This window comes from Pecten maximus, chromosome 10 (genome assembly GCF_902652985.1).
Source record: "Pecten maximus chromosome 10, xPecMax1.1, whole genome shotgun sequence".
NCBI classification, from domain to species: Eukaryota; Metazoa; Mollusca; class Bivalvia; order Pectinida; family Pectinidae; genus Pecten; species Pecten maximus.
The window spans coordinates 44,441,503-44,464,790 of record NC_047024.1 but is presented as its reverse complement, the minus strand read 5'-3'; the positions used below and the strand labels follow the sequence as shown (position 1 = coordinate 44,464,790).

The window sequence follows — 23,288 nt, the reverse complement described above, 5'->3', positions numbered from 1 at the left end:
TTTTTTATTCCTGTAATATTTTTCCATTTGTCATTGAAGGTTTTTCCTATTTCTGGGCCTGAATAAAATCAACATCTGGTGGGGTTAACTTGGGTTTTGGTTTTTGTTAACAGGTTTTCTACACACATGACCAGTGTTTACGTACTTATATTTTTGTGATACAGTCCCCAAAACACCTCTTGGAACCTCTCCAGTTCTGCTGTCACTACCCGAAGACACAATATCTTGTATAATCAATAAACGAAGGTCCTCACTTACGGGACGACTGTTTAGATATTCCCCGTTCTTGTATGTTTTTTAAAGCGCCATTTCTTGTGAATGTTCAAAAACTTAGTCTGCACATGTATTTGGCGCCAAAACACTATCAGGCCAAGCAAATAATTGGCGTGTTTCTCCATCTCATTTTAAAGAATAACTCAAAATTTAGCAATTTTATCTTCAGAATTTCTTAAAGTAAATATACATATATGTACATGTATTCATTATATAACACAGACCATTTGCCGTGCATTAAAGGGTATTTCAAACACAGAGAAGAACATCTATTTAAAATATTTACAATTTTAGATGAACGCTCGTGTTAATATTCTGAATACGCCGTAATCATTTTAGAAAAAAAGACGATGCTATTCCTAACCAAAATTACAATTAAAAAATAAAAACCTTATTAATTTGGATATTATTGATAATAAAAAAACTTTTTTGGGCCTCAGCCGGGGGTATTTCTCGACGCATGATTGATTGACAGACAATGGGCGGAGTCGAAACACTAAGTAATACTTTGTAAGTTTGTAAACCCGCCAGAGTTCGATTTGTGACTTCATCTCCAGAGCAACTGTTTCATCTTCGGCTGCTTTTGTTGATGAAGGCTGATATATGGGTCCACGTAGCCAATTCAGACATGCCGTGACACTTTTCAGAAGTTTTTCGAGATTTTTGATGAAGTAGTTTGATGTGCGTTCAGTTTTAAAACATCTGAATTGCTTGAAACGAGAGTGATAACTTTCGACCAACCATCTTGTTTTAGTGATACACGTGTCTGTGTTTGCCTCTATACCATCATGTTGACTCTGTCCAGCTTTGAGAAATGTCGGCATGTGAGTCTCGTATCCCTCGTCTGATAGTTTGCTCAAAATGTCTCGGAAACCTCTGTCTACAATTACCTGATCATCTTCCTCTAGGATACCTGACAGACTTTGTAATGAGGTAAGTATCTTGTCAGTGATTTTGGCGTCATTATCACTACCAAGAAATGGGCCGACAGTGTCTAGAACGTAACCGTTAGGGAACACAATACTCATAAACTTCACGTAGTTGCGTTTTTTTTTACCGCAGTAACTTTTCCGCTGAAACTCATGTTCTTCACTTTTGCCGATATATATATATATGTACCATCCAATATTACAGAGACTTTGTTGCCGGAGAATGTTTTGTGAAAACTGTATTGTGATCCAACGCTTGCGCCCTAGACACGTGATCCGGACCAAGATGTGTGGGAACTACGGCTTGATTTAGAGCATCTGTAACGATCTGGAAAATTCTGCTGACGCTCGATTTGTGAATGCGGAAAAGAGAAGCCAAATGAGTGAAAGATATGTCTGTTTTGAGTTTAACCCAAAACAGCAGAAGGGCATTCTTAGATGACAATTCTTTTGTACCAGTAATATGTTCGGAACATGCATCGTGTATTTGATTGAATTGATTACAATCCCAGCCTGTCCAAGCTTGGCAATCTTCATCATCCATGTTGTCGAAGTTTAATACAAGCGGTGACAAGTTATTGGACATGTTCTGTATGATTTTGAGTAAATCGTTGATAACAGCTGGTGACTTGGTGGCTAAGTGATTAACAAGTTTATCCCTCCCTGTCAAAACCGGCTCAATGTCAGGACTGATATCCTTACCAAGAAGATGACTTGAACACACCCTGGAATTCTCAGGCATGTACAGTTTATGTTTGATAAGCAGCTGGTGTCTTGCTTTCTCACTGATGCAGCTAGAACTCTTCATGTTGTAAGTTCGACAAATGCTACATTTTCTGTTCGAAGAAGGGGCATAGTATAAATCATCTACAGAAAGATACCCGTCCAGAGTGTCAGATTCCTCAACAGAATCATCATTGTCTACGGAAGTTTTTTTTCGTTCCGGTTCATTGGCATTCTCGGATGCAGGACGTTTCTTGCGGTATCTGAGAAAGCATTTTGGACACATCTTTGCTTCTGTTGATTCAGAAAGTATGACACCTTCAGAAAGGAGAACATCTTTCATCCAGTCCTGAATTTTTTGCGGATTTTTACCATCGCCAACCTGGTTGTACTTGAACTTAACTTTACATCCCAAACCAACGCAGGATTTCTCCATTTTCCTATTTGAGACAAAGACAACTTTACTACAGAATAACTGAACTAAACAGAATTGTAAAACGTAACAGCAATTATAACAACACGCCGAGCACCATTCGCGGTGAGTAGTCAAAAGACCAAGTGGCAAAGGGAACTTTTGTGTTGCACACCCCAACGGAGAAGAAGCTTTGAAGAAGTACTGAATACGAAGATGGTCAAGTGAGAAAAATAATGAATCATACGTAATAAGGAACTACTATAAGTATGTTAAACATAGTATAACATAATACATTGCCATGGACATTGTATCAAAGCATTTTCATAATAAAACAATACATTGTATTATTGTGTACGACAAGGACCACTTGTATCGCCCGTGCATTTTTTCCACATACATTTTTCAACATTGAATTACTGCCCTTATCCAGTGATTCGGCACGACTTTCTTTTGCTGGTATACAGAGGGATAGTCAGATATGTTTTTAAAACACTAACATCGATAGTACTCGCATATTATCGTGCCGAATTTGCCGCTTGATTTTAAAAATGGTATTTTGAATTTGATGAAAATTTTCGAATTTTGGTTTTCTACGTCATCTTGTACTAAACTCGTTTGTTTTTTCATGATCAACTGTTTATCATTTTAAACTACAATGTATGTACAATACATAGTCGTGAGAAAACCTCTCAGTGACAAACAGAAATACCACTTATGGGTCTGTGAAAAACACAGGTATGCTTGTACACGAAATAGTGAAGTAGATGGCGCTATTGGCGCGCTTATGTTTCAAGTGGAAAATAACATCTTGTTCTATATGTATTTTTCATAGCTTTACTGGAAAATATAGTCGATTTCAAGAAATCGATGTGGGCGGTTCTGCAACAGCACCTTTTAAAAAAACTTTTCCTCAATGTGTCTTCTTTTTCTATCAATGAGCTGATTGAAGATACTCTCATTTTCCTTGCTATTTTCTCAAATCATTGATCTTTATTACATTTCAATGACTTATATTTTTCTTTTGCTTTTAATTTTGGCATGGCTTAATCTAATCAAACAGAAAATGTTTATTTTCCCGCAATAATACATAATATATACGTAGTTTCCAGAGTCATGTTTTTCGCCATTCAATCACTGCTTTAATTTTCAAGCCTGCGATAAAACGAATTGAACTAAAAACGTGAGGGCCTGATGACAATGTCATCAATCAACTGCATTGCTTGTGGTGGCTGACCAATCAGAGAGCGCCTTTTCTTGCAATTAGGAGTGGGCGGGACATTCACACACCCGCGATCGGTTGTACTTTTCACTTGAAAACATCAAAGGAACTTGGCTATTGATGAAACATTGTAACCGTTAGTTGAAACATTCTGAAGGAAAGGGATTCGTTTCCGCCGTGATGCATTTGATTCTAGTTTGACAGTTTTTGTGTGACCACAGTCCTGATTTGTTAACCCAACATTTTAGTAGGACCTGGGTTCTGCTTTTGTCATTCCCTACGTTTTGGTATTACTCCTGTACTATTTTTGTTGTCTCAAACGTTTAAGCTATTGTCTTGTCTGAGAAGGACCTTGATACTATGGGTGTAGTTTTAGTTGTGACATCGGTACTGCTTTGGTATTCGCCGTATATACATACTTTTAATATATGCGTATGCATACCCCTAAACCCTAAACCCGGATTTGACCTAGATTTATATTCGATAAAGCAGTAGACATCCTATTGAAGGGGGTACTCAATGATGATCTTTTGAAGTCTACTATTCTCTGACTATATAGGGCCGTGTACGCAAGGACTGGTTTCAATTGGTTAGTTTGGATTGACGAGGTAGTACTCTAAAGTAAACAAGACAAGCGGCTTTTGCAAAATGGACAAAATCAATGAAAGAGCAGTGAACCAATGTTTGCATAAAAAGGGGTTTAACACCTAAGGATATCCATAATGATATGGTAGCAGCACTAGAGAAAGATGCCCCTTCATATGCTACAGTGAATGTGGGTGGGGGAATTTAAGTGCGGCCGACAGAGCTCTGAGGATGACTCCGTCCTGGAAGGCCTGTCATTTTTGTAACCCAAGATATGGTCAATAACGTTCATGGTATTGTTATGACTGACAGACGTGTCACAGAAAAATATATAGCCAGTAGATTAAGCATTTCACATAATACAATATGTCCGGCAAAATTCCAATCCTTCGATATGAGGCTCATGAACATATAAATCAGCCCAACTTTTTAATGGTCTCCATGCAAATCAATATTTTTTTGTTCGTAATTGCCCTCGTTTTAGCGATAGATGTAAGATTGTTTTCTTTTGTTTTTTTACGTAAAAAAATCAGCTGTGATTTATAGTACTATACCTTCAACCAATTATGTATAGGAATCATGTTTGAAACAACAGCTCACCAATAGTAGCATGGGATTTCAATGGTATCGTTGACAGCTACGACTCTTGACAAATGCAGTGGGTGTTTGGAGGTGTAAATATTCAGCTTATTAAACCATTCCGTACACTGCTTGATCGGTAATCTATCTGTAATAATAAACAATGGTATCAAATAACAACTATATGCTTCTTTCAAACCAAATCACGAGAATTCAAATTCTTGAATAGAAGATTGTCTTATGTTTTGTTATTTCATTTTGTACATCTTTCAGGGGATATTTTTTTATCAATCACGTTAAAACAAAATGTGAAAGTGGACTGCAATAAAGAGTAATCACATAAAAGACAGAACCGACAAACTGGGTTGCCCTAGATTCAATTGGCACCATAAAACACTGAGAATGAAACATAATAGACTCTCTGGGTCGTCAAAAACCAAATAAACTAGGAACACTAAAAACTCACTGTGTTGTCATAATAACGAGTTATACGTTACAACATAACCGAGTTGTCATCAAAAAAACAGGAGGGGAAGTATAGACTCAATGGGTCGGAAGTAAAATAAACACTAGGAGAAAAATGATATAGATTATTCGGTAGCCATAAATTTGAGAGAGAAATGTAACAGACTCGCTGGATCGTCATTATAAACTACAGGAGTTAACAGTAACATTCTCAATGGATCGGAGTTAAACCCATTTGATCGGCAATAAAACACGGGAGGGTCATATCCTGTTACAGAAATGGTAAATTTGAAAAATAGGTAAGATTTTATAGGGACCATAGAACCAAATATAAGATAAATTTTGAGGTTCCTCCATTTGGGTTGAAGATTTAATAGGAAGGTGAGTGCATTGGGGCCTACTGATTGGCTATTTAGGAGAGAGAAGTTTCCAAAAAATTGTGTGTGGACTGTGCATGAACAATAACTATGTAAAAATTTCCAGGTGTTTTTTTTTTTTTTTTTTTTTGTTATGGTGGTTCATTAAGTGTGTAATTTGTTAAAAAGTTGGTTGAATTTATTAATCTAGTACAAGATGCTGGCCCCCACGTAAAAAAATTCCAAAGGACTGAATTTTTAAATCTACAGCTTTGTGAGATGACATTCTTTAAAAGTAGGATTAATGGATTTTTCATAAGGAAAATTAGTATTTTCTAGTATTTTCCTTATGAAGCTGAAATTCAAAATCAATTCGAATTTATGTATATTTTTTATATTTCTAACATGGATTTTAAAAAGTTCATTATTAAAATCCATTTGGATTTTTTTATGTTTTATGAGAAATAGAATTGTAATTCTTTTACAACTGATATGTTTTCGTAAACGTGTACATGTCAATAGGCCAGTTTCACAATCGCAAAATGTAAAGAGTTATTTCCCCTGAATTTCGCGAAAACGAGGCTCAGCCTGCTGACAAGTTGACAGTCACGCTTCAACAAGACGTCGTTGTTTACAGCACAACAATACATATCGCATTAACTAACTGTGTTGGGAATCGTAAGGTATAACCAATTGGCAGACATAATCACTCACATTACACAAGCCATACTACTGTTCAGTCCCTTTTTAAAATAATCAGAGATCATGAGATCATCCAGACCAGCAACCGCCTATCCATGGGCATGGGCCAGTCGTTACTGCATCAGACGTCAACATATGACCGCGTGTTGATCATGTAGGCTATATCAAGAGATCATTATTTGAGGTAAGTTAACTACATTAATACAAATAAGAAAAATAAAGCTGCTTGAAATTCGATCTTCCGTTTAGATTTGCATTAGTAATATTAATTGTTGCTGATCTTGGCGATGTGAGATAGGCCTAAACATCGGTCCTACAACCCATGGCCTGTAACATCATGTCTCGCGCACTGCGGTACTGCCTACTTCTGGGAATGAATATGTTGTTTTTAATTAAAATGTGATGTTACAGACGGGTTAATTAAGAGTTTTACAGTCTATTGTATTTTTAAACAATCCACATATTGAGGCCAGAGTATTTTGATTTTTTTAAAAAATGAAAAACTACTGTACAGCAGTTGGTCAACGCTGTGGTTCTGTCTGATTTTTTACTATTATTACTCACGACAGGTCAATGAATGCCAACACATAGAATAAAATTTCATGTTTTATTATTACAAATGAGAAAATCATACATTGGTATGCTTACATCTCTCTAGTACTGTATGTGACTTGTCCAACCACAAGGGTATGTATACTTCTATATGTATATGAGGTCTTATTCTACCTGATTACATAGGTGGATATTGCGACAGCCTATCAAAAAATTCCTGCCATGTATGTACCTCTAATATTATTGGAGTAGGGTTTGTATTGAATGTTTATGATGAAATGACCACCCAAATATCTTATGTCTACTACATGTACTTCTGAAATACCACCCAACCAGGAATTCAGGAAAAAAAAATCTACATACCATTATTACAGAGAAAAGTTTGCCAGCCAGCTACATGATACTAAAACGCATAGTGCACGTGAATCTGATAAAAATTATTCATATCTGGTACACATGTGCAGCATTGTTAAAAGCGTAAACCCCTACCTGAGCGTAGAGTGCTGTTCGATAGGGTAAAAGTAAATAAAATTCATCCTAAAAATATCAGCCAATCAAAAACATTTTAACTATAAATCCAGACGGTATTCCCCAAGAAGAATAACTGATGTAACAGTCTAGCAGATCAATGGATCCGAAGATCACACACATATACATATACCTTCTGGTTTATTACGCACAACATGAAAGTGTTCTAAACCGAATCCTTTAAAAAAAAATTTACTCAAGTTTCAAACACATGAACATTTTCTGAAAATTAGGTAACATAACTTATAGAAAGGCATCATAGAATCATTGAAATGAAAGATATAGTCAACAATGAAAACATATTCATTTACAATACACTTTTAAAATAAATCCACTCAAAAGAAAATGTTATTCATTTAAATTGTGTTATGAAATCTCTCTGAAAATGTATGACTTACAGCATGGTGATGATAATTATGAATACAACTGTATTTGCTAGTGTCTAATTAAAAAGATCTGTAATCTATCCTGATCATTATATTTCTTATTATCATACTAATACATATGCAATTTTTGTTTATTTGTAAATAAATCTGTCCCCACTGGGGTTCGAACTAGCAACCCTTAATAAATAGAATGTACAGGGTGCCTTACTCACCTTGTGACTAGATGAAATTGCCCTTTAGACAAGTGTTAGCATGTTCATTTCTGATCGAATTTTAATCGAAAGCTTGCTACAGTGTAATTTGAACCCCAAGGGGACAGATTTTTTTTCACTATTCCTTCCTACAACAGAATGTGATGTATAAGACCTGTTTTATTTTTTTTCAGTATCATCAATATTATGACCAGTCAGGTGGTCTCCACAGGCAGGGAATGCTGTGTTGCTTCATGTTTCAACAAGGAATATCAGGTGGATGGCACAAAGTCACAAATACATTTCTTCCACATTCCAAAGGTCGTTCTCCAAACTAGAAAACTTAAGGATGAATGGTGTAACCTAATTAAACGCAGAGATGGGAAAGATAATTTTCATATGACTGAGTCCACTGTTATTTGTTCTGAGCATTTTAATAAGGAAAGGGATATCAAAATTTCTATTGGTACAAAGAGATGGAATCTTCTTCCTGGTGTTCGACCTACAGTGTTTAGCTGGACCAAGCAAGTGACTCGACGAAAGCCACCAATAAACAGGATTCCGTTTAAGGTCATTGATGAAAACGAAAGTACTGGCTATGGGGACACCACTCACCATCCAAGTGGTGGCACTTTGTCGGAACATCATGAAGAGGTAATTGATTATGTTCAATTAATTGTACTTGTTTAAAAAAGTGAGTTTAAGATGTTGAGAACCAATCATTTTTTGTAATTTGTTATTTACACACAAAAATTAAGGAAAACAGATAAATAAAAATGAAAAATCATAAAACTTAAATTGTGGGGAAAAAATCTAATACAAAAATGTACATTTGTACATGTGTGATTTTTGAGTTTATAATTTTTGACCAATGAATTCAACTGATTTGTTACCATTTTAAACATTCATTGGGATATCATAAATAATCTTTATGTTAAAAGGTCGCTGCACTTGTACATATATTGTAAAAATGTATTAGACGAGACTTTTACATATTCACAGGAATCTGGTGTTGGCATTCAGACTGAACCGATGTTGACTGTTGACACGGGAACACAGACAGAATGGTTAGACTCTGGGGATCACAGATATTCAGCTGATATGTGTGGGGGAGTTAGTACCAATATTCAAGCTTTAGATGATGAAGTGAACATTCTTAAGGCAAAACTTGAGGAAAGTAACCTTGTTATAGAACAATTAAGTATACAACTGAGTGAATTTGAGATCAACCAGTTTTCATATGAAAAAATCAAGGAAGACTCCAAAGCTATGCAGTTTTATACTGGATTTCAGAACAAGGGAATATTTGAATCTGTTTTCCTTTATCTTGAAAAAAAGGCAGAAAAATTACAGTATTGGAGAGGTCAAAGTGAGGTTTCTGAAACAAAACTGTACCAGTCCAAAGGCAGTAAACCTGGACAGAAAAGAAAGCTGAGTTTGAAAGAAGAATTTTTCATTGTTTTATTACGTCTGAAAGTTGGACTGTTTGTGCGGGATATTTCTGAACGTTTTAACATTTCACAGGGTCAGTTCTCCAAAGTATTTACAACCTGGGTTAACTTTCTCTATCACGAGCTTCCAATCATGTTCCCTTTTCCATCCAGAGAGCTCATTAGAGAAAATCTACCAGATTCTTTCAAACCATATCCCTCAACTAGAATCATCTTAGATTGCACAGAAGTATTTGTCGAAGTGCCATCAGCAATGCTAGCACAATCGGAGACGTGGTCTAACTACAAACATCACAATACGTACAAAGTACTTGTAGGTGTAAGTCCCAACGGAGTTGTCACGTTTGTATCGAAACTATGGGGTGGTAGAGTTTCTGACAAAATGATTACCAAAGAAAGTGGGGTGCTGGACTTGCTGGAGTCTGGGGACAATGTTATGGCAGACAGGGGCTTCGAGATTGCTGACATTCTTCCTGCTGGAGTAGCTCTGAATATTCCGCCATTCAAGGGAAATAGGAAGCAGCTTTCAGCAAAGGAAGTGGACGACACTATGAATATTGCTGCTGTTCGAATCCATGTTGAGCGTGCAATAGGCAGGATTAAGAACTACCATATTTTAGATGGAGTGTTGCCATTAAGTTTGAAGCATATTAGTAGCCAGATGTTTTTGGTTGTAGCATACTTGACCAATTTCTTACCACCATTAGTGCCCCCTGGAAAATCTTAATTTGCATTTACAAACAGGATTGGAATTTAGATGTTGAATTTGCTTGATATTACCAGATAATGTCCTGTAAACTGTAAAGTATCTTGAACTTACAAATATCTGGAAGTTATAAATTGTATAGTTTATGATGTTAATAACTATTTTGTATTCTCTTTTTGTGCATGTTAAGAAAAAAGAATACAAATTCAGTTGCCAAGGCAAATTATATATGTTTAACTATATGGGTTTCCTGTTCCAACATTTTCAGAGCATTTAAGTAAATAGGCAAAATAATCTAATATCATGAATGATTATATATGCATTGCTATATATTGTGCTGATTCATTGAATTTGTCAGAAACAGAAATGCTTTTCTTATCTCAATTTAATAATCAATGATACTGGTATTTGTATGGTTATTGGTTAACGATGGATTGAAAGTACATTTATATATGTATATATTGTAGGCAATTTCAAAAGTAATTTTTTGCAAGTCATTTAAACATTTCAACCTTTTCATGGTTATGATTCTGAACTTGGATTGTGATTGTTTTATTTACAAAGTTATTCACTCTAGTGATTTAGATAATACTGTGGCACTTTTACACTAATGTGTTTTAAACATTATCCTTTATAGAAATAGATTTGCCTAAAAAAATAATAGATTGTAATTTTTTTTAAACCAATCAGTGTTAGAACCAATTATGAATAGACGAATGACATTGAACGGATACCCACCACTAATTTCTGCTTGATATATATTTCTATGTGATGATATAGCAGGGGTCGATTCATACAAGAGTTAAAACCAAAAAGTTCAATATGATCATGATAGTTAATAGCTAGTGACTTGCTTTCAAATTATTCCAATTTGGGTGAAGGGTTAAACCTCTCTGGACTCTCCGTGTTAATAACTCGGGAATAAATGCCCACTTGTAAAAGAAATCTAGTGATGGGAGGTATGTTCTGTACCATTTTTCCTCATCAAATTCAATTCTTTCAGTAAAAATGTCCTGTTCAGGTCCAAACCAAACCACAAAATCAACAAACTCCATTTTTGTCACAAATAGCTGGCCCTGGATTTGAATATAGTAATTATGATTTGTTTTCAGTTTGATCTTTCCAGATTCATCTTCTTCTAAATAGAATGTTTTTGTTTTGCAAGCCTCTTTAGCAGACTTACCACGTTGACTAAGAGGGCACTTGCATTCCAGTCCTCCATAGGTTCCTTTGCTACCGATGACTATTCCATCAAGACTTGCACCATAACCAGGTCTCTCTTTTGACATAAAGATGCCAGACTTTTGAACCTTAACATGTTCTTTTTCATCACAAATTAGTTTAATGTACATAGCGATTGCATCTTCTTCATGATCTTTTCCATATTGAAGATATTTTGAGGACGGATTATCATACAACATAGATTTTAGCAGTCCATTAGGATTTTTTGAACATTTTACAATCCTTCCGAAGTTTGATGCGGTCATTTTACATTCATGTAGTTCTTTCCATAGATCATTTTCTGCCTGTAGTTTTGTATGGATTTCAATATCATTGATAAGTTCATGTGTAATTGTTTCATTTTCTACAATATGTGTTACATATCTGGCTACAAAATCTTCATCTATTGCAACATCATCAGATATATTATAGTTTTCTTTAACGACAGAAATGTTAGACATAATATTAGGTAACACATCAACTTCATTGTTACAAAGGTCCTGCTCAGTTTCAATAGACACATCCTCGACAACATCTAAACTTTCAATAGAGTCAACAAAATCAACTTCTTCAGACACATGCATACTGGTATGTAATTCAGCCGGTTCTTTGTGAAATAGAAAGTACCCGGAAGATGGAGCACACTCTGTAATGTTTTTGTACAAAATGTCTAGGTCATTAACATCAGCTGTGCGGTGTTGTGGAGCCCTTGGGTCGAATATGCTACTTTGGTTATATACTTTCTTGGATGAATCTATTCCAAACTGTATTTTTTCAATATTGATGTTTTTTACAGGTTTAGGAGGTACAGACAAATTTCTTGGAACTATCCAGCCATTCAGTTTACTGGTACATGATACTTTGCTTGGGTTAGTGTGTAATCCACTGGTATAAAAGCTGTTAACAGCAAAAAGTACTCCTCCTATGTGGTTGCATTTGCCTTGTCCAAGAATACCTAGCCTGTGGGTAAAGAATAATTGTTATAAACATTTCAGTTAAATAACTTGTAGCTGTATATATTTTTCTGCTGTGTTGCAGTATATATCAATTCATATTGTAGATATGACTAGACAGCACATAATAAATGTGATCTTAAAACTATGAACCTGACTTATGCTTACATTTACTTTACAACTGGTTAACAATATTTGCCATTTACTAATAAATATGGTTTTGGTAAATTGATGTGTCGGAGACACAGCTGATGTATAATTTTGTTTTAGATATATTTTCTTGTCAACTTACCCTGCTGGGCAATCACAAGCTGCAAACTTCACGTCACCAGTACTGTGAAACACTAACATAACTCTGTATTTGGTATGCTTCATGGAAGCAAGAACCTTTGCCTTAGTCCAAACATAACCATGTCCTGACGCAACCTCGACATTTGAGACATGTCCCTCCATAAAAAACTGATATGACTTTAACTTCTTGTAGCATGATCCTCTCATTACTTCCTCGTCATATTTAAATGTCCTAACTACGAGATAATTATGAAGTTGGTGAAAATTAAAGTCGACCATTTTCCTCAAGTCTCCGCTCCATATACGATCTTTTGCTGATATTTGCAATTGCTCGTAGGAAATTTCTTTCTCTACGTCAAGCTCCCTAAATGGGTCAATACCGGCGGTAGAGTCAGATACATCACTGGCATCTATATCAGCGGTATTTAACTTTATTTTAAGAGAAATACATCTCGCTATTAGAGCAGATTTGTTCCCTGTTACATTCTCATCGTTGTATTTTAAAATCTCTTTCAACTCGGCAACCTTCAGCTTGTTTAAATCTTCCGTGTTGTTCAACTTGAAATTCAAAGCCGACATTGTTGACATTGGAGACGGACACGGAAGTGTTTTTCAGCAGGCTGAGCCTCGTTTTCAGAAATATTCAAGGGAAATAACTCTAAATTGTAGTCGATTGCGGGGATTGTGAAAGGGGTCTATTTATTTACCAGATTATACTGACGTGATGAAATATTTACAAGGTTACCTTTTTGAACAAAGAATGGTCATGTCTACCTTTGTATCATAAATTGACTTGTAGTCTGTCGTAAAATAATTCTGTTTGATCTAGACATTCCGATGACCTTGTATGGTCAAGCCGACACTTGGCCTCTGTCACTTTCTATACTCAACAGGTAAACAAGTTATTGTAATTTATAGTCCAAGTGCAATTATAGGACAATAGGTTTTATCTCAGCATTACCTACATATTAGCTGCGATGACGCGTTAGGGTCCGAAGCCACGCGATCAACCTGCGCATGTCCGTAAGGGTCACTGACCCTATCTCATTTACCAAACAAAAGTAAAGTTAAAATTATCTTAGATCTGACCAATCAGAATAATTCTCACCTTGGAGCGGCTGAGTTTTATGTTGTGTTCATCGCCCAAGTCCACACTTTCGGACAAGAAGAATAAAGATGCACAACTAAATTTTGCTGTCTCCATTATACCTTACAGGTGAGCACACTTTTTCTTTACAGTTGTACATTTGAATATATTTTATCTAGTCTAATATTTGGATGTATTTTCTATCCATTTCATTATATATTGCATTGTCGGAAAATAATGTTCTGCAATAGGCATCATCAGAAAAATGACAAAATCAGGACAAAATTAGGACAAAAAATGACAAAATCAGGACAAAAATGAAAAAATCAGAACAAAATTAGGACAAAAATGACAAAATCAGGACAAAATTAGGACAAAAATGACAAAATCAGGACCAAAATGACAAAATCAGGACAAAATTCAGACAAAAATGACAAAATCAGGACAAAATGACAAAATCAGGATAAAATGACAAAATCAGGACAAAACATGACAAAAACATGACAAAAATGACAAAATCATGACAAAATCATGACAAAATTAGGACAAAAATGACAAAATCAGGACAAAATTAAGACAAAAATGACAAAATCAGGACAAAAATGACAAAATCAGGACAAAATTAGGACAAAAATGACAAAATCAGGACAAAATTAGGACAAAAAATGACAAAATCAGGACAAAAATATGACAAAATGACAAAATTAGGACAAAAATGACAAAATCAGGACAAAATTAGGACAAAAATGACAAAATCAGGACAAAATTAGGACAAAAATGACAAAATCAGGACAAAAATGACAAAATTAGGACCAAAATGACAAAATCAGGACAAAATTAAGACAAAAATGACAAAATTAGGACAAAATCAGGACAAAAATGACAAAATCAGGACAAAAATGACAAAATCCAACCCGGCTAGCCATTTACATGCTATACTAGCATACCGAAAGTCAATAACGTCGTGAAATCCAACCCGGCTAGCCATTTACATGCTATACTAGCATACCGAAAGTCAATAACGACGTGAAATCCAACCCGGCAAGCCATTAACATGCTATACTAGCATGCCGAAAGTCAATAACGACGTGATAACCATCCCAGCTAGCCATGAATCATCAACAACAGATATTGAAAGAAGAAGAAAATACAACTAAAGAAAGGTATGTCACTTCTGTATTTGAAAACCAAGATACAGGGGAGAGAATTGAAGGCATCTATGGAGGTTTTTTCTCTCACAGAATGCCTCATTCAAGATGGCTGCCTCCATGGACATCCATCTTGAATGAGGCATTCTGGGAGAGAATAAACCCCCATAGCGCCTTCATATCTCGCTATAACTTTCACTTATGAGTGAGTATGAGTGTTGTTATATAGGACTGTTGAAACTCTACGTTCCAAATTACTTTTCGGTTTTTTTCAATTTTATTTCTGAGATTATTATTACCAAATTATTTGTCCATGTACCTATAATGTAATGATAAGGATATCTGAGAATCTGTATATTGATTTACCGGGAGTTAGCTCCCCTGTTATTCAAGTTTTTACTATTTTGTACTGTAACTAGAGTTATCTCCCTTTTTGAGTAAAGTTACTTCCTGTAAACAAACAGAAGCCATGCTTGTCAAATTTACCTGTAAAATCCTTACGTATGGTAACATATTTGGATATCATGCATTTGATTCTGTGTGATATTAAACAGGTAATTGTTTGTCGCATATAACAAGTAATTGTTCAGTCAGGATATGATTATTGATCAATGTTTAGCGAACTTTCATTTTTAACATGTTGATGTAGCATGTTCAGTGATTGTATATTGTAAGTGAGCACAAGCTCTATACCTTGTTTTTATTTGGGCTCTCTGCAAATTATTCAATAACAGAATAATCAAATTGTTTATTATTATTTCTCAACAAGTGTTGTCTAATGTTTTACTTAATCATTGTTTATTAATTTCCACTACTTCTTGATTTAAAAAGGCAAGATTATTTTATTCTATATTAGACATTGGAAAGCTATCTATATTCAGACTGAAAGTCATGAATAGGACATGTTCTCAGTTAAAATTTAAATGTAAACAAAGCCTGATCTTAGTGTTATTCAGTATAAATCGTTTTTATCTTTAGCTTTTATTTGCTAGAAAATAGCCAGACTATTATTAAGCAGATCAACCGAAATGGTTTTAAATATAATTGTGTTGTGAAAAATATGTAACTTATGTTTAGGTATAGGAGTCTTCATCCTTCACCCTCCTATGCCAAGCTAATTCTTATATTTATTATTTAACTAAAATTCCCCATGTCATTATTTACTACAACAAATTGTTATTCTACATTTCATTAGAAATATTCTTGTGTAGAAAATTATATCATTGTTTGTACAATTTATGAACTTGTATTGTAACACTTTCGGACAAAAAGAATAAAGATGCACAACTAAATTTTGCTGTCTCCATTATACCTTACAGATTATGAAAACCAGCTTAAAATCACGTTGAAAGATTAATGTTGAAAAGTCCATTGAAGCAGGACAGCAAGATGCTTACATTATCGTCTATTGCAAACCATTTGGTTCCGTGGTTCCTAAAGACTGTTGTAGCATGCATACTCGGTATCAGGTATAATGATACTGTTGGCAATGGCGGCCATCTTGGATTTGAAAATGGAGAGAAATGGCCGTCTGGTATTTGCTAACGAGATGGAAGTATGAACTCAGTGCAGTGGGTGTGACAAGTGTGATACTATATATAAATGAGTGGAACTGCCAGAATCGTAAAACAACTGAAGAAAAAGTTTGGATGACAAAGCTGAAAATCGAAAATGTATTGCAGTAGTGCAAGACTATGAAAAGGTTTACTCCGTTTTTATTGTAATTGTGCAATAACTGCTATAGAGAGTTTAACTTCATCTCTAATCACTTGATAGCATTCTTCAACTTCTATAAAGAACCATTTTGTAAAATGAATATACCCAGTTGGAAAACAAGATGTTCAAAATTATAGTGGACACTCTTTTGCAATTAATGCTCTTTTCATTAAGTTATTTAACAATGTTCGTTACTTTTTCAATTTCTTTTCAATTTTTTCGCTATGAGTATCTCCCTTGGTATTTTCTGTAAATCCTTGTATGTTATGATAGTCTTCAATTCTGTTAGCCAACGCCGTTATATTTAGGGAGCCATGACAACAATCAAATCTATCATTAACATTTTGTGTAAGGAATTCAAATAGATTTTTTTTATTGAAATCAACAGGAATATTGATCGCATCTAAAAATCTAAGAACAGTTTTTTCACTAAATGTCTAGATTACATAATAGAAATGATTAGTTCAGCTTCTTTTTATACAAGGTGAACAGAGGGCAAATAAACAGAGAGACTGAATTGTCATTAACCCACATGAAGCAAACCGTAACAGACACAATGGATCGTCATTAAACCACGGGGTTTGGACTATAACAGATACACTGGATCGTCATTAAACCACGGGGTTTGGACTATAACAGATACACTGGATCGTCATTAAACCACGGGGTTTGGACTATAACAGACACACTGGATCGTCATTAAACCACGGGGTTTGGACTACAACAGATACACTGTATCGTCATTAAACCACGGGGTTTGGACTACAACAGATACACTGTATCGTCATTAAACCACGGGGTTTGGACTACAACAGATACACTGGATCGTCATTAAACCACGGGGTTTGGACTACAACAGATACACTGGATCGTCATTAAACCACGGGGTTTGGACTACAACAGATACACTGGATCGTCATTAAACCACGGGGTTTGGACTATAACAGATACACTGGATCGTCATTAAACCACGGGGTTTGGACTACAACAGATACACTGGATCGTCATTAAACCACGGGGTTTGGACTACAACAGATACACTGTATCGTCATTAAACCACGGGGTTTGGACTACAACAGATACACTGTATCGTCATTAAACCACGGGGTTTGGACTATAACAGATACACTGTATCGTCATTAAACCACGGGGTTTGGACTATAATAGATACACTGTATCGTCATTAAACCACGGGGTTTGGACTACAACAGATACACTGGATCGTCATTAAACCACGGGGTTTGGACTACAACAGATACACTGGATCGTCATTAAACCACGGGGTTTGGACTACAACAGATACACTGGATCGTCATTAAACCACGGGGTTTGGACTATAACAGATACACTGTATCGTCATTAAACCACGGGGTTTGGACTATAATAGATACACTGTATCGTCATTAAACCACGGGGTTTGGACTATAACAGATACACTGGATCGTCATTAAACCACGGGGTTTGGACTACAACAGATACACTGGATCGTCATTAAACCACGGGGTTTGGACTACAACAGATACACTGGATCGTCATTAAACCACGGGGTTTGGACTACAACAGACACACTGGATCGTCATTAAACCACGGGGTTTGGACTATAACAGATACACTGGATCGTCATTAAACCACGGGGTTTTGACTACAACAGATACACTGGATCGTCATTAAACCACGGGGTTTGGACTATAACAGATACACTGGATCGTCATTAAACCACGGGGTTTGGACTACAACAGATACACTGGATCGACATTAAACCACGGGGTTTGGACTATAACAGATACACTGTATCGTCATTAAACCACGGGGTTTGGACTATAACAGACACACTGGATCGTCATTAAACCACGGGGTTTGGACTATAACAGATACACTAGATCATCATTAAACCACGGGGTTTGGACTATAACAGATACACTGGATCATCATTAAACCACGGGGTTTGGACTACAACAGATACACTGTATCGTCATTAAACCACGGGGTTTGGACTATAACAGATACACTGGATCGATAATGTAACTCAGGTCAGGGAGGAAAACGCAATAAACTTCCTAAATCATGATTAAAAACACAGTAAAAAATCACAGTAGATTCACTATACGTCATTACAAATACACGAAGGAAAGCGAAACAGACTCACTTGCTCGATTAGAAAGACATGATTGAAAACGAAACAGATTCACTTGCTCACTTGGAATCGTTTATGACTTAACAGATTGTAATTGAAACTACAGCGTGGAAAACGAAACATCTTCATTACACATATTGTGAAATATAACAATCACATTGGATCGGCATTAAAAACAAAGGAAGATTGGCCCACATCGTCATCAAAACAAGAATTGGAAACGAAACAGACACGACAGATCGCCACTTAAAACACTTGGTAGGTGGACAACATAACGGACACACGAGTTCAGTATTAAAACACAGAATGGGAAATGACACACTGGATCGTCATTATTGACACATGAAGGGAAAGTAACAGATTCACTGGGTTGTCATAAAACAAAAAAGGAAACTAGTCACCATGAATATGGACATTTGTGGAGAGAAACGATGTAATTTGCGGGGAAATCAGAAATATTCATTACATTTTGTTGAAACCTTAAGAAACCTGAGTGGAGTAATTTAAGTTCAGAATAATAAAAGACATTACTGAATCCGTCCATGCCGAGTGCGTCTCTTTTTTCCCTGTTCAGTTCATTAACGTAAAGGTTATAGTCCATGTCCTTCGATACTGACGTGATCTCCGGTACTTGAAACGGCGGATCTCTCGGGTCCAAATCTAAAACGCCATTTTTAAAAGGCACATATTAGAGTTATTACAATAAAGAATCAAATATATACTGGTCAAATGTCACATTTTAGAATAACACAGCTACTTTTCTAATAGAGCACTGATATCCGTTTAAATAAGCATAATAACATTTCATTTTCGGCAATAGGTTCAAGGCGTAATGCATACCCATAAAGCGGGGTTTTTTCAAGTGAATTCGGTATATGCATCACATTAGCACGCATCAAGGACATTAACGTTCAGCTACAGTAGAGAGCATGGCCTCCTTTGGTCCCCATAACAACCTAGCACTGTCCTTATTTATTCAAAGTGAGAGCGAAATATATCATGACGCTCCAATCATTCAAATAACAAGACTTTTTTTCCAGACGACATTATCGTAGCTCGGTCAATTCGATGAGGAAGACACTGTCTCTTCCCAGTAAGAACACAACTACAACACTAGACATCCTAGCTCATGAAATTCAACACAAAATTTTCGGTCAGAATTAAAGAGTTGCCCGTTTTTGCTTTTTATAACCTATTGCTGCATGCCGATATAGGCCAATATAAACAGATAATTTTTACCGGGTTTGAAACAATTCTAATTGACATTCAACAAATAATGCTTAAAAATGTTAATTTTCTAAATAAAGCACATTACATTTTATCTCCTTTCTAGGGAGAAATGCGAGATCCCAAGGTCATGAAATTCACAGTTTAAATAAAACACCTCAAGACCTTTCCACCTATGCATTTGATCCAACAATATCTGGACATTGAGAAGATTTTTTAAAGGATCTGTTATAAGGAAAATGGAATTTTGTCTACAAATCGATTTGACCTAAACCAGGTGTTAGAGACAAACCATTCAAAATTCAAATTATTCCAGAGGCCTTAGCTATGGCCTTATTAGTGTTGCCCACCAGGAGGTATATGACAGGGTTCACTTTTATCCAATAAACAATGCCGTATGCTGTCAAATGATATTATATTCTCAACAGTAGGATTTGTTGCAAATTATGAGCTCAAATATGTAGCTAAATGTTACACAATGGATATATAACACAATCTTTAAGAGAGAAAAAAAGGTTTATTTTTAGGGACATTTAAGATAAGATAATACTTTACGGTTCTTGTACACCAAAAAACGTGTGATTATTTAGCATATTATATCGGGAAACGATGGTCATCCAAATTTCAGAAAAATCGGAAACGGTTTATTTAGAAACGCGTGCAATGAAATTATTTTTATTACATTAAGCGTTACAACTGCTATGCTTAGTGTGATAAAATATTATCACAATAGGTGTTGTGATTTTAATTACTTTTAATGTAACAATTGTTCATACAGAAGTAAAATTCGTGTCTATTAAGACAATATGACGATATTATACTTGTGTAAATAAAAGGGAATTAAGAACAAACTGACAACGATACTTTACCACAATACATTTTGTACAAGCAAATTAGCAATTCAAAGTTGTTGCGACAATGCGATAAAGTGATATTTTATAAGCTAAATCTCAACCCTGCGACAAAGCGACGACAGCCTCCTAACCTGATACTAGAGTAGCGCACTTGATATTCTATAGTAGTACATTTATTGACCCGATATATCAACTCTGTGTATGTGAGCTAGATTTTAAGAGATGTTATCTAAATTTCAAATATTAGCCAAACCGAGTTTGTCCCACTTTATCTTAGAATAGCCCAACGAACAATATGTAATGATGTACAACACAATTACACCAGTAATGTTACGCTCGAGGAGGACACAGCTTATAGATGATATGACACTGTAGAGACCAACCAGCCAATTGTTTTCCCATAGACCTTAGTGTTAACGTTTTGGATTATTTCATTCAAATTCTTGAATTGAATATGACGATTATGGTTTATAACAAAAGTTTAGGGTCTGATATAACACCTAATCAAAAAAAAAAGTTGGGTCCTTCAGCTCAAATTTTCTCCAGGGTAGCCATTTTGAAAATAGGTGAATTTCGCAGTAAAAATTCTCAAAAATCTTAAATGTTTACCTGTTTACTATTATTACGTGAACTTTTGAGAAAAAAACCAATCGGACTTAAGAAATTTATATCAACATTTCTTATTGATAGTTACCTATCAGGCTACATATCTATTTTATCACTTCATAACATTCTGGCCAATCAGTGGCTGCCAGACATTTTATCCTTGGCTCAACGTTCTTACACAGGGGCTGTTTCAAAAATATATTTTGTCAATTGGTTGGTTGTTCCCTGTACAACACAGTGTGACACATTTACACTAGTATCATATCCATTTTCCTCAAAATTGATTATTTTCATTATGTTCGTTTAATGTTTTATTCCTCTATGGTATGTTGTGATGTACAATTCTTAATTTGAGATGACAAAACATGATAGACACAAGTTTGTTATGACAGAGAATTTTTAAATCGTTCTTTTCAGATATTTTTTTATTTAATTGATGTACTCCCTTTAAGACATAGGACGGGCATTGATTTATAAGCAGTATTTTTGCAAAAGAAAAATGAACAATTTTAATCGACTTGTACTAAATTATCATTGGAACGGGCAGCAAATCAGTTACAAAAGGTGAAATGCTGGCGTAAAATTAAGATGATTTACCAATTTTTATACTCAACCTAATATCTATCTTATTTAAGATAATGTGTATCATTTTACACACTACATCACTTAATAGTGCTTGTTTTACTAAATGTTTAAATGCCGATATAAGTAATTCCGTTTATTCGAAACGCTTATCTAACAGTTATTGTGTATGGAATTCGGGGTCTGTAAATTGATTTAAGAAAATAAGCTGCTCTGTGAAATAATATTTCACTTGCGAGCTGCCACAGGGGTCTAGTTTACATGTTGTCTGTAGATTAAAGACCTCCCTGAAAATTTCAAAATTCAACTTTTCATAATTCGAAAGGAGATTAACATCATACTTTCTGAATTACATAATTTGAGCGAATTCTAAACAGCTTTACCGCTGAGTGAATCATTCATGTCGAGTACGTCTAGCAAAAATATTGCATTGGTACATTGACCATATGTTTACAACGTTTATCATTCAAGTAAATTGAAATCATTCCGACCTTAATACTGTATACATAGACAATCACTAAAGTATTGTTTGATAATTTTATCATGCTTTGTTCATATTATGATGATACTACTTCACACCTATGACCTTGACCTTTTACATTCTGGCCATGACCCTAAACTTAGTAAGTCTTGTAAGTAAAGTTACAGTTGAAAAAGTTTCTACTGGATGAGCTTTGGAAGTCTCTTGGTCTTTTTTCAAAAATATTTGCCACCAAAACTGACAAAACGTAAAAAAAAAAAAAAAAAAAGGTGACTGTGACCTTTTCAGTATCTTTACATTTTTGTCAACATGCGTTTCTAAACCTGACACGTATTTAACAGAAACTTCAAAAACATCACTTTTACTCCTATATTGAATTTGTATCAGCCTGTAAATGAAACCTGCATTTTATACCCTTTGACCTTTGACCCCTGAAATTTCTATGAGCTCAGAAAAAAATCTGATGTTTTGAATAGTACCATATACAGCTGACCTTAAAGTATCTTTCTATAAAATATAGCCTTATCACTGATAGGCCACAGAAAGGCCTAATTCGAGCCCCTTCTTTATATGAATATGCAGTGACGATAAAATTGTCTGACAGACAACTAGGCCAAAAACAGCACGTCTCCTACCTGGTGCGAGAAAGAAATATAATTAGGCCATAGTTAATTGCATTATACGTTTGGTAATATTGATCGAAAACAGCAACACATATTTCCATTAGCGATTTACTTTTGCAAACCAAAAACATGTTTCCCCTTCTTATTAGGCAGTTGTTGTGCATTACATATGGCCTATGGCCGATTTAACGGTTCAAAGATTCATTGCTATTCATTGTTCTGAGTATTTTTCACTATTTGACTTTTGACCTTGCAGAAAAAGGTCGAAGCGGCCTCATTTTATTGCACTGCACTCCACATGTAAG

At 35.2% G+C, this 23,288-nt stretch overlaps 1 protein-coding gene across 1 annotated transcript in view; it reads right to left on the bottom strand.

Annotated features, from left to right (window-relative positions):
* Positions 1–19,261, bottom strand: part of LOC117336341 — a 79,436-nt gene extending 60,175 nt beyond the window's left edge. Inside the window, exons 1-2 of the mRNA XM_033896836.1 lie at positions 19,142–19,261; positions 4,745–4,871 (exon numbers count right to left, since the gene is read on the bottom strand). Of these exons, the coding sequence (XP_033752727.1) occupies positions 4,745–4,871; positions 19,142–19,211 (197 nt within the window). The 5' untranslated portion in view covers positions 19,212–19,261. The remainder of the gene's footprint in view (positions 1–4,744; positions 4,872–19,141) is intronic.
* Positions 19,262–23,288: the final 4,027 nt, after the last annotated feature.